This window comes from Oncorhynchus keta, chromosome 24, assembly GCF_023373465.1.
Source record: "Oncorhynchus keta strain PuntledgeMale-10-30-2019 chromosome 24, Oket_V2, whole genome shotgun sequence".
NCBI classification, from domain to species: Eukaryota; Metazoa; Chordata; class Actinopteri; order Salmoniformes; family Salmonidae; genus Oncorhynchus; species Oncorhynchus keta.
This window is the reverse complement of record NC_068444.1, coordinates 32,146,560-32,159,981: the sequence shown is the minus strand read 5'-3', so window position 1 is coordinate 32,159,981 and position 13,422 is coordinate 32,146,560. Positions and strand designations below refer to the sequence as shown.

Below are 13,422 nucleotides of genomic sequence, written 5' to 3'. Positions count from 1 at the left end.
GTATTCAGGCCAAAGAGTTGGTTTCATCAGAACAGATAATCTTGTTTCTCATGGTCTGAAAGTCCTCTAGGTGCCTCTTGGCAAAATCTAAAATCCAAAATGACTGAGTAGTGGCTTCTGTCCAGCAACTCTACCATAAAGGCCTGATTGGTGGAGTGTTGCAGAGATGGTTGTCCTTCTGGAAGGTTCTCCCATCTCCACAGAGGATCTCTGGAGCTCTTTCAGAATGACCATCGGGTTTTTGGTCACCTCCCTAACCAAGGCCCTTCCTTCCCATTTGCTCAGTTTGGCCTGGAGGCCATCTCTAGGAGTCTTGGTGGTTCCAAACTTCTTCCATTTAAGAATGATTGAGGACACTGTGTTCTTGGGGACCTTCGATGCTGCAGAATCTTTCTTGATACCCTTGCCCAGATCTGTGCCTCTTCACAATCCGGTCTCAGAGGTCTACGGACAATTCCTTCGACCTCATGGCTTGGTTTTTGCTCTGACACTCACTGTCAACTGTGGGACCTTTATATAGACACGTGTGTGCCTTTCCAAATCATGTCCAATCAATCAAATTTACCACAAGTCCTAGAAACATCACAAGGATGATCAATGGAAACAGGATGCACCTGAGCTCAATTTCGAGACTCATAGCAAAGGGTCTGAATATGTAAATAAGGTATTTCTGTATTTGTTTTGCCAAAATGTCTAAAAACCTGTTTCCACTTTGTCATTACGTGGTATTGCGTGGAGAATGATGAGGAATGTTTTTTATTTCATCCATTTTAGAATAAGGCTGTAGCGTAGAAAATGTGGAAAAGTTAAGGGGACTGAAAACTTTCCTAATGCACTGTACATGGAGTGTTTAATTGATTCATCTTATGCTAGAAAAGATAAATACATTTTTCAAAACTAATCCAATCAGTTAGTTAGATTTTTCGCACCCATTACTGAAATGTTTGTTCCACTTGAAATTGTTTACTTATTTATTTGTATTTATTTTATTTCACCTTTATTTAACCAGGTATGCTAGTTGAGAACAAGTTCTCATTTACAACTGCGACCTGGCCAAGATAAAAGCATAGCAGTGTAAACAGACAACAACACAGAGTTACACATGGAGTAAACAATAAACAAGTCAATAACACAGTAGAAAAAATTAAAAAAGAGTTTATATACATTGTGTGCAAAAGGCATGAGGAGGTAGGCGAATAATTACAATTTTGCAGATTAACACTGGAGTGATAAATGATCAGATGGTCATGTGCAGGTAGAGATACTGGTGTGCAAAAGAGCATAAAAGTAAATAAATAAAAACAGTATGGGGATGAGGTAGGTAAATTGGGTGGGCTATTTACTGATGGACTATGTAGAGCTGCGGCGATCGGTTAGCTGCTCAGATAGCAGATGTTTAAAGTTGGTGAGGGAGATAAAAGTCGCCAACTTCAGCGATTTTTGCAATTCGTTCCTGTCAGGCAGCAGAGAACTGGAAGGAAAGGCGGCCAAATGAGGTGTTGGCTTTAGGGATGATCAGTGAGATACACCTGCTGGAGCGTGTGCTACCTAGCATGGTGTAGATGTGGAGCCATGGGTGGCCAGTGAACTGTGATTTAAGGCGGCGCTCTTACCTAGCGATGGACTTGTAGATGACCTGACAGCCAGTGGGCCACTTGCATCTAAATCTTTTTTGGGGGGTGAGAAGGATTAGCGAGGGCCAGCCGACTAGAGCATACAGGTCGCAGTGGTGGGTGGTATAAGGTGCTTTAGTAACAAAACAGATGGCACTGTGATAAACTGCATCCAGTTTGCTGAGTAGAGTATTGGAAGCTATTTTGTAGATGACATTGCCAAAGTCGAGGATCGGTAGGATAGTCAGTTTTACTAGGGTAAGTTTGGCAGCGTGAGTGAAGGAGGCTTTGTTGCGGAATAGAAAGCCGACTCTAGATTTGATTTTAGATTGGAGATGTTTGATATGAGTCTGGAAGGAGAGTTTACAGTCTAGCCAGACACCTAGGTACTTATAGATGTCCACATATTCTAGGTCCAAACCATCCCGGGTGGTGATGCTAGTCAGGCTGCATGGCCAGCCGTGCAGGCAGCGAACGGTTGAAAAGCATACATTTGGTTTTACAAGCGTTTAAGAGCAGTTGGAGGCCACGGAAGGAGTATTGTATGGCATTGAAGCTCGTTTGGAGGTTAGATAGCACAATGTCCAAGGAAGGGCCAGAAGTATACAGAATGGTGTTGTCTGCGTAGAGGTGAATCAGGGAATCGCCCGTAGCAAGAGCAACATCATTGATATATACAGAGAAAAGAGTCGGCCCGAGAATTGAACCCTGTAGAGTTACCACCCCATAGAGACTGCCAGAGGACCGGACAACATGCCCTCCGATTTGACACACTGAACTCTGTCTGCAAAGTAGTTGGTGAACCAGGCAAGGCAGTCATTAGAAAAACCGAGGCTACTGAGTCTGCCGATAAGAATATGGTGATTGACAGAGTCGAAAGAGAGGTTGAACAGGCTGGTAATAGGGGTTGCGACAATGGCGGCGGATAGTTTCAGAAATAGAGGGTCCAGATTGTCAAGCCCAGCTGATTTGTACGGGTCCAGGTGTTGCAGCTCTTTCAGAACATCTGCTATCTGGATTTGGGTAAAGGAGAAGCTGGGGAGGATTGGGGGGGGCTGTTGGCCAAGGTTGGAGTAGCCAGGAGGAAGGCATGGCCAGCCGTTGAGAAATGCTTGTTGAAGTTTGATAATCATGGATTTATCGGTGGTGACCGTGTTACCTAGCCTCAGTGCAGTGGGTAGCTGGGAGTAGGTGCTCTTGTTCTCCATGGACTTTACAGTGTCCCATAACTTTTGGTGGTTCTGCTTGAAAAAGCTGGCCTTTGCTTTCCTGACTGACTGCGTGTATTGGTTCCTGACTTCCCTGAACAGTTGCATATCGCGGGGACTATTCGATGCTATTGCAGTCCGCCACAGGATGTTTTTGTGCTGGTCAAGGTCAGTCAGGTCTGGAGTGAATCAAGGGCTATATCTGTTCTTAGTTCTGCATTTTTGAAAGGAGCATGCTGATCTAAGATGGTGAGGAAGTTACTTTTAAAGAATGACCAGGCATCCTCAACTGACGGGATGAGGTCAATATCCTTCCAGGATACCCGGGCCAGGTCGATTAGAAAGGTCTGCTCGCAGAAGTGTTTTAGGGAGCGTTTGACAGTGATGAGGGGTGGTCGTTTGACTGCGGACCCGTAGCGGATACAGGCAATGAGGCAGTGATCGCTGAGATCCTGGTTGAAGACAGCGGAGGTGTATTTGGAGGGCCAGTTGGTCAGGATAACGTCTATGAGGGTGCCCTTGTTTACAGATTTAGGGTTATACCTGGTGGGTTCCTTGATGATTTGTGTGAGATAGGAGGGCATCTAGCTTAGATTTTAGGACTGCCGGGGTGTTAAGCATATCCCAGTTTAGGTCACCTAACAGAACAAACTCTGAAGCTAGATGGGTGGTGATCAATTCACAAATGGTGTCCAGAGCATAGCTGGGAGCTGAGGGGGGTCGGTAGCAGGCGGCAACAGTGAGAGACTTATTTCTGGAGAGAGTCATTTTTAAAATTAGTAGTTTGAACTGTTTGGGTATGGACCTGGAAAGTATGACATTACTTTGCAGGCTATCTCTGCAGTAGACTGCAACTCCTCCCCCTTGGCAGTTCTATCTTGATGGAAAATGTTATAGTTGGGTATGGAAATCTCCGAATTGTTGGTGGCCTTCCTAAGCCAGGATTCAGACACGGCAAGACACTTAGCAGTCTCCCAACACTGTTCCTAACCCTGGCAGTCATTATGAAAAATTCCAACTGTTGGATATCTTAACTCTGGCTAGATTCCAATAGGAATTACACATCATTTTGCAAGCCAGCATAATGTGACTTGCAGGTAGGGTTGCAAAATTCCGGTAAATTTCCCAATGTTTTCCAGATATCCCGTTTGGACGATTCCTGGAAATGCCCTGATGGCCAGATGTGGCCTGTAAACCATGAGTTTCTGGCCACTGTATTAGAGTAAAGCTAAGCCTCATAATATGGCCTTAATGAGAAATGTAATGTCATAAAGAGTTAAATTATAATGTTAATATTCACCTAGGAACTCACTTGGTGAAAGCCACAGGACTGAAAATGAACGAATTCCACAACCATGTCTCTTTTACTAACAAATACAGTCATGGGTGGTAACTCTACAATTCACTCGAAAAGGTAAGGTACAGTGGAAAATTATATTGGAGGCGTGGCTTAGTAAATTTCAAGCTGATACAATTTAAATCTGGACCCCCTACATGTTTGAGTCGTTGTAACGAGAGCCTAAGTCCCACATTCCAGGGCAGGGTTTACAGTTCTGTTTGTGGCGGCGCCGCCCTCTTACAAGCTATCACAAGACAAATAAACTCCTCTCCCTCTTCTCCTTTTACAATGTGAGTGGCCCTGAGGGGGGTCAGAAGGCAGAAAACAGTCGCCTTCAGCAAGTCAGCAGACCGCCTTGTGATCTGCATGTGTTACTGGGTAAACAACCATCCAGGCTTTAGAGTGCCAAGAGATGTGTATGGCAAGGGAGGAGATTAACTTTCACTCTTTGTGACAAAGGGAAAATGGCGCAAGGACATTTAAACACGTTTCCTTAACATGTATGTATTAATGTATTAATGTATTCAACTGAAAAACTCATACATGTTGATATAACTTGAAGCATAATGTGAGAATGTTCTTCTGATTCTTCTATGTCATTAAAATGGGTATAACAGGTATTCTTCTGAACCGAAGAACGGATGCATTTTACCAATATCCTGTTTGGTACCTACAGGCTACGTACTTCATCCTAGAGATGGTTAAACTGTTTTGTGCAGTAGAAACATGCTGTGGACACTTATGAAGAAATCGTTCCGGTTACTAGTCCAACGCTCTAACCACTAGGCCACTAGGCTACCCTGCCGCCCCAATATCTAGAATCAACGGGGTGGTCTCGTGATGCCATGTCAGGTCATTAGAGCCCTATGAGTATCCCTATAAATGACAGGATTTGCAAACAGATGAGGAGATCAAGTTTCTTCAAGGGGCGGCCACACCATGAGTGATCCCATCTCCTTGGAAACCAAACTCAGATCAACTTCTCCCATCATACTTAAACGGAAGCAATCATCCCAGAGGGGATCCTGCAAACGCGCTGTTTGCCTTGGAGACTAACTGACTGTGTTTGCAATCCATCCCGACTGGACCAAAGGAAGAATTCACTGTATGGAAGTTCTCTAATATAATGTACTTTCCTGGACTGAGAACTGAGAGAGAGATCGCGCTCCTTTGGCTGTGAGCTATTTTCAGTCCACTGGCCTCATCGACTACTGTTGCGAGAGACTTGGCCAACCATCAAATCCCATTTTCATCCCATCATAACAGAATCCCAACTGAAAGGCAACAACGACATAAAAGTAATTTCCCCTGTTACATTATCTATATAAAGTGGCGTTGTGTGTGAAACTTAGTGGAAGTCACTGAGTAATTGCAAGACGGCAGGTCTAATTTACAAGCCCATGTTCAATACTGTCCTGGCATTGTCCATATCGGAGGCTAACTGGCAGCCGAGCCCATTGTCTATTCGTGGTTGGAGACGCTCTCTATAATTTCACAGCTGTGAAAGCCTATGCCAATGACGTAGCCCAATCACTTTTTCTCTTTCAATTAATAAGACCATATCATCCTCAAAAGTCTTGTGAATGTACTATTGTACTTGCCTGAGTTGAATACGGAAAGTCGTTTATACGGACAGACCTGTGACTCTCACCTCAATAACTGAATTGAATCCCATTATACCCTGCCTTGATATTGTATTTTCTTAGCTACCTCATGTTCCAACTTATTTGGTCTAGTAAATAAAACATTGAATGAACTATTTGTGGCATAAAGATATTTCTCGAGTGATCTGGTTCTTGAGGTTCCAGAGCTCGACGGTAGTAAAATGATATTGTTGATAGTATTAACACGATAACGGTCAATGATTCATTTGGAGAGAATAACCAAATCAAATCAATCAAATCACTGAATTATTCCAGTAATTAATCAGTAAATGATCTAAAATATGAATTAGCCCAAAGTCACAGCAGACTACAAAAACATTTTAAATAACTGAACTCGGATATATTTCTGAAACTGCATTGTCGGTTAGGGGCCCGTAAGTAAGCGTTTCACTGTAAGGTGTATGGAACTTGTTGTATTCGGCGCATGTGACGAATACCATTTTGATTTGATATTAAGTGCAACGAGTTTCCTCAACATTTTTGAGTAATGACAGCACATTGGTGTTAACAGTGTAGGGGACCCCATTACCATGTTTCTCCACGTCCTTCAGTGGGTCTACTCCAGGAGAGAGGATGAAGAACATGGGTGTGGCGGGACCAGACTCTTCAAAGGACACAGCAAAGTCAAGCGACCTGCCAACCACATACTGACTCCCCAGCTTCTCCTCCACAAAATCTCTGTGGGGAGACATGATATGTTCAATACAAACAGTGCCCGTCAAAGGTTTGGACACCTACTCATTCAAGGGCTTTTCTTTTTTCTTTTTTTAACTATTTTCTACATTGTAAAATAATAGTGAAGACATCAAAACTATGAAATAACACATATGGAATCATGTAGTAACCAAAAAAGGGTTAAACCAATCAAAATATATTTTAGATTCTTCAAAGTAACCACCCTTTGCCTTGATGACAGCTTTGCACACTCTTGGCATTCTCTCAACCAGCTTCACCTGGAATGCTTTTCCAACAGTCTTGAAGGAGTTCCCACATATGCTGAGCACTTTTTGGCTTGTTTTCCTTCACTCTGTGGTCCAACTCATCCCAAACCATCTCAATTGGGTTGAGGTCGGGTGATTGTGGAGGCCAGGTCATCTGATGCAGCATTCCATCACTCTCCTTCTGGGTTAAATATTCCTTATACAGCCTGGAGGTGCTATCCCTTATACAGCCTAAGCGCAAACCAGATGGGATGGCATATCGCTGCAGAATGCTGTGGTAGCCATGCTGGTTAAGTGTGCCTTGAATTCTAAATAAATCACAGACAGTGTCACCAGCAAAGCACCCCCACACCTCCTCCACCATGCTTCACGGAGGAGGAGCCACACATGCAGAGATGATCTGTTCACCTACTTTGCATCTCACAAAGACAAAGGTTGCAACCAAAAATGTCCACTTTGGACTAATCAGACTAAAGAACAGATTTCCACCAGATTAATGTCCATTGCTTGTGTTTCTTGGCCCAAGCAAGTCTTCTTTTAATTGGTTTCCTTTAGTAGTATTTTCTTTACAGCAATTCAACCAGTCGATGTTGAGATATGTCTATTACTTTCTGAATTCTGTGAGGCATTTATTAGATTATTAGATGCAATTTCTGAGGCTGGTAACTATAACTAACTTATCCTCTGCAGCAGAGGTAACACTGGGTCTTCCTTTCTGGTGGCGGTCCTCATGAGAGCCAGTTTAATTATTGCGCTTGATGGTTTTTTCGACTGCACTTGAAGAAACATTCAAAGTTCTTGAAATTGTCTTAAAGTAATGATGGACTGTCATTTGTCTTTGCTTATTTGAGCTGTTCTTACCATAATATAGACTAGGTCTTTTACCAAATAGGGCTATCTTCTGTATACCACCCCTACCTTGTCACAACACAACTGACTGGCTCAAACGCATTAAGAAGGAAATAAATTCACTTTTAACGAATCACACCTGTTAATTGAAATGCATTCCAGGTGACTACCTCATGAAGCTGGTTGAGAGAATGCAAAGAGTGTGCAAAGCTGTCATCAAAGCAAAAGGTGGCTACTTTGAAGAATCTCAAATATATTTTGATTTCTTTAACACTTTTTTGGATACTGTATGTGTCCATATGTGTTATTTCATAGTTTTGATGTCTTCACTATTATTCTACAATGTAGTAAATAGTAAAAATAAGGAAAAACCCTTGAATGAGTAGGTGTGTCTAAACGATTAACTGGTACTGTACATGTAACCGCCCAAATAAAGGAAACACTTGAGCAAATGTTTCCTTTATTTTGGTAGTTATCTGTACAAAATACACATTTGGAATGCAGAGCACTGCTCATGGCTTATGGTGGTTAGTTTAAAAGCTGAAAATGCACTCATACAAACATAGTATTTATTACTTTTCTATGAAATAACTATTACATACTGTAGCTGTGGGCAATGGCCACTGGGTTAAATGTTAGCTCACTGGCTTGAATGTTAGCTGTTTACATTATATTATGTTTGTTAATTGGTGGGACAGGGAAATTCAAAAGATATCCTCACAAAAAAAACAGAACCACAGTTGTACTGTATATCCTCTAACAGTAGGTCAGAGGGTAAGGTGTTTGACCTTTCACCTCACAGCGTAGGTCATGCGGTCAGGCCTCATGGCCCTCATCATACACAGTCTCTGTAGGGAACTCTTATTCTTCCACTCCTGAGGAAACTTCTCCTTCTCAGGACACTCCGACTCCACAAACTTCTTCCAACGCTTGGCTGAACCCTCCATGTCCCGGTCCAGGTTACGGAACTCGTCCATGGAACACAGAGACTGGGATGGAGGGATGAATGTACAAGAGGAAAGCGTACGCAAAAAAATATGCATTAAACATTTGCCAGAAACTACAACTCTGGTGAATATAAATTAATTCATAGATACAGTCCCTCATCCAAAGTAACCATGTATTCAAAACTGGAATGCATTTTCTTGTTCTCATAAAATAAAATAAAATTGTATTTGTCACATGCGCCCAACACAACAGGTGTAGACATTACAGTGAAATGCTTACTTACAAGCTCTTCCCCAATGATACAGAGTTAACTAACAAAGAAATGATAAAAACACATGAGAAATAAAACACACAGGAATAAAGCTATATTCAAGGGGTACCATAACAATATCAATGTGCAGGAATACGTGGTAATTGAGGTAGATACTGTATGTACATATAGGCAGGTGTTCATGTGGTAATTGAGGTAGATACTGTATGTACATATAGGCAGGGGTTCATGTGGTAATTGAGGTAGATACTGTATGTACATATATAGCCAGGGGTTAATGTGGTAATTGAGGTAGATACTGTATGTAAATATAGGCAGGGGTTAATGTGGTAATTGAGGTAGATACTGTATGTACATATAGGCAGGTGTTAATGTGGTAATGTATGTAAATATAGGCAGGGGTTAATGTGGTAATTGAGGTAGATACTGTATGTACATATAGGCAGGGGTTAATGTGGTAATTGAGGTAGATACTGTATGTAAATATAGGCAGGGGTTAATGTGGTAATGGAGGTAGATACTGTATGTACATATAGGCAGGGGTTAATGTGGTAATTGAGGTAGATACTGTATGTAAATATAGGCAGGGGTTAATGTGGTAATTAAGGTATATACTGTATGTAAATATAGGCAGGGGTTAATGTGGTAATTGAGGTAGATACTGTATGTACATATAGGCAGGGGTTAATGTGGTAATTGAGGTAGATACTGTATGTAAATATAGGCAGGGGTTAATGTGGTAATTGAGGTAGATACTGTATGTACATATAGGCAGGGGTTAATGTGGTAATTGAGGTAGATACTGTATGTAAATATAGGCAGGGGTTAATGTGGTAATTGAGGTAGATACTGTATGTAAATATAGGCAGGGGTTAATGTGGTAATTGAGGTAGATACTGTATGTAAATATAGGCAGGGGTTAATGTGGTAATTGAGGTAGATACTGTATGTAAATATAGGCAGGGGTTAATGTGGTAATTGAGGTAGATACTGTATGTAAATATAGGCAGGGGTTAATGTGGTAATTGAGGTAGATACTGTATGTAAATATAGGCAGGGGTTAATGTGGTAATTGAGGTAGATACTGTATGTAAATATAGGCAGGGGTTAATGTGGTAATTGAGGTAGATACTGTATGTAAATATAGGCAGGGGTTAATGTGGTAATTGAGGTAGATACTGTATGTAAATATAGGCAGGGGTTAATGTGGTAATTGAGGTAGATACTGTATGTAAATATAGGCAGGGGTTAATGTGGTAATTGAGGTAGATACTGTAATTGAGGTAGATACTGTATGTAAATATAGGCAGGGGTTAATGTGGTAATTGAGGTAGATACTGTATGTAAATATAGGCAGGGGTTAATGTGGTAATTGAGGTAGATACTGTATGTAAATATAGGCAGGGGTTAATGTGGTAATTGAGGTAGATACTGTATGTAAATATAGGCAGGGGTTAATGTGGTAATTGAGGTAGATACTGTTATATAGGCACGGGTTAATGTGGTAATTGAGGTAGATACTGTATGTAAATATAGGCAGGGGTTAATGTGGTAATTGAGGTAGATACTGTATGTAAATATAGGCAGGGGTTAATGTGGTAATTGAGGTAGATACTGTATGTAAATATAGGCAGGTGTTAATGTGGTAATTGAGGTAGATACTGTATGTACATATAGGCAGGGGTTAATGTGGTAATTGAGGTAGATACTGTATGTAAATATAGGCAGGGGTTAATGTGGTAATTGAGGTAGATACTGTATGTACATATAGGCAGGGGTTAATGTGGTAATTGAGGTAGATACTGTATGTAAATATAGGCAGGGGTTAATGTGGTAATTGAGGTAGATACTGTATGTACATATAGGCAGGGGTTAATGTGGTAATTGAGGTAGATACTGTATGTAAATATAGGCAGGGGTTAATGTGGTAATTGAGGTAGATACTGTATGTAAATATAGGCAGGAGTTAATGTGGTAATTGAGGTAGATACTGTATGTAAATATAGGCAGGGGTTAATGTGGTAATTGAGGTAGATACTGTATGTAAATATAGGCAGGGGTTAATGTGGTAATTGAGGTAGATACTGTATGTAAATATAGGCAGGGGTTAATGTGGTAATTGAGGTAGATACTGTATGTAAATATAGGCAGGGGTTAATGTGGTAATTGAGGTAGATACTGTATGTAAATATAGGCAGGGGTTAATTCATATACACAGTATTTTCCCACCGTCTCTGAAACCTTTCTAAGGATGAACAAATGGTTATTTGCTCTTATTGTTTACCTCATATAAGTGCCACAAAGGAGAAAAGTTTGGGTTGGAAAAGTCTCATAATAAGACAGAGTGCTTATCTTATTTTACGCCAATATGAATTGTATTTATTCAAACCATAGTGCTGAGTAGACATTAGGCTGTTTATAACAGCGGGTAGAAAAGGGGAATATGCTTCGGCAGCACAAACCTGGCACATACTCTAGACTTTTATCTGACAGCATTTGTTCTTATCTCAGCTTTGGATCACTGAAAAACAGTGGCCTCACAGAGTGCTCTGAATGTCACACACACACACACACACACACACACACACACACACACACACACACACACACACACACACACACACACACACACACACACACACACACACACACACACACACACACACACACACACACACACACACACACACACACACACACCTGTCCTCTCATCTCAGTCTCTGTCAATCAAGTCAAGGTCCTATCGAAGAACATCACAACTCCTTCCCCGGAAATACCCACCACGGCCCTTAATGAGCTAAGATGAAGTCACTCCAACTCCTCCACTTAGTTAATTACCAGTATCTGGGTTGGCAGATTCTCAGGTCAGGAGAGAATACTACAGCCCCCTGTGGCTTCCTCTCCATCCCATCCTTCTAATATCATCTAAGAGGGCCACGGCCACCAGGCACTATCACAGGATCTCATCCTCTCCAACTGATTATGTTCCTAGAGTGACTGAATTAAATTAATCGTACCTAGACCGACATCTCTGTGGAATAGCAGGAGAGGAGAAGATGGTTTTGGAGTTTAGGATCATTAATAGTGGAGAGGGTCCAGGTTGAAATATTTATGAGTACGAAAGCCTGAGGTACACTGCCATTAGGGTTTAGCTTGTACATCAACTGATTTGATGGGAGGGGGAACTATGCTCTCTGGAGTACAGTAGCCAGACATCTGCTCTCAACGCTACTGTAAACCCTGAGCAAGTGGGGATGTCGTAGCCCCCCACCTTTCCGGAAAGATCTCTCTCCCTCTCTCTCACACCCCCCCTCTTACAATGGTGTTTGTGCACCACTGGTTGCCCTTTTCTTGTGGCAACAGGTCACAAATCTTGCTGCTGTGGTGGCACAATGTGGAATTTCACCTAATAGATATGTGAGAGTAGTGAACCCTTGAGAGGCAGCAACTTCTCAAATGAACATTTTTGTAAAAAGAATGGCATGCCTTTTTATTTCATACATGTTTTAGCGGTAATGGTCTTACCGCTAAGAGCGGAGTTTCCCAACTCCGGTCCTCCAGTACCCCCAACAGTTCAAATTTTTGTTGGAGCCCTGGACAAACACACCGGATTCGATCGAGGGCTTGATGATTAGTTAACAAGTTGAATCAAGTGTGCTTGTCCAGGGTACCAATACAAATGTGTACTGTTGGGGGTACTGGAGGACCAAGGTTGCTTTATTGTAGTGGAAGTAGACTTCACTGTACCCATTATGTTCTGTTATCTTCCACAGATGTACTGAGTTATGGAGTGGAAACAGACTGAGTGCTAAAATAACTACAGGGGAAAAGGGGAGTTCAGTCATACATAAATGACAAGGATAGTCAGTGGATGGTTTGTTCTAAAGTATGTAGTAAGATTAATTTATCCCTAGACACTGATTTAAAGTAGCGTGTTGTCCCCTGATGGTGAAGGTTTGGCTTTTGTGGGGTAAACTGATCTTAGATCTGTGGTTAGACGCGTCTTCAACCTCAACTGTGAAGGTCTGTGTCATCTTCGCTTCCTGTTTGCCTCACCTTAATACCGCCCCAGGAATGGTTGGACAGGAAGTCGACAGGAGAGGTCACTCCTGGTTGGACGGGATACCTCAGCAGGAAATCTAACTCTGTAGGGTTGATCTCCTTATTCATCAACAGGATCTGGGTTCACAATGACAAAATAACATGAATTCCTATATTATTATTTTTTAAAGACAGAAAAGGAGACCTCCGAAGTTTTAAAGGGCAGTGATCAGTACCTAATATTCATCACTGTGTAATGACATGTAAAACATTTATATTTGACCAAAAATGTACAATAAAGCTTTTATTGAACTTTGAACTCTGACTTTCTGTGTACCTGGAAGACGAGCTGTGCGATGTATGTGAGTTTATCACACTCGAATAGGCCTCTGGTGGTATACTGGAACACTTGGACAGTGATGCTGTCTATCAGGTTAGACACTCTCTGTTTCAACACCTCGTCTGCCTGGGCCTTCAGTACCGCTTTCTGGAACACTACACTAAACGCCTGTAGCATAGAAACACAATGGATAGAACAGACTCAGTAC

The 13,422-nt window shown here is 41.7% G+C and overlaps 1 protein-coding gene across 1 annotated transcript in view; it reads right to left on the bottom strand.

Annotated features, from left to right (window-relative positions):
• The window catches only part of LOC118357394 (dynein axonemal heavy chain 9), a 130,416-nt gene that overhangs the window by 26,935 nt on the left and 90,059 nt on the right, over window positions 1-13,422 (bottom strand). Inside the window, exons 64-67 of the mRNA XM_052478153.1 lie at window positions 13,212-13,382; window positions 12,890-13,012; window positions 8,410-8,603; window positions 6,354-6,502 (exon numbers count right to left, since the gene is read on the bottom strand). Coding sequence (XP_052334113.1) covers window positions 6,354-6,502; window positions 8,410-8,603; window positions 12,890-13,012; window positions 13,212-13,382 — 637 coding nt within the window. The remainder of the gene's footprint in view (window positions 1-6,353; window positions 6,503-8,409; window positions 8,604-12,889; window positions 13,013-13,211; window positions 13,383-13,422) is intronic.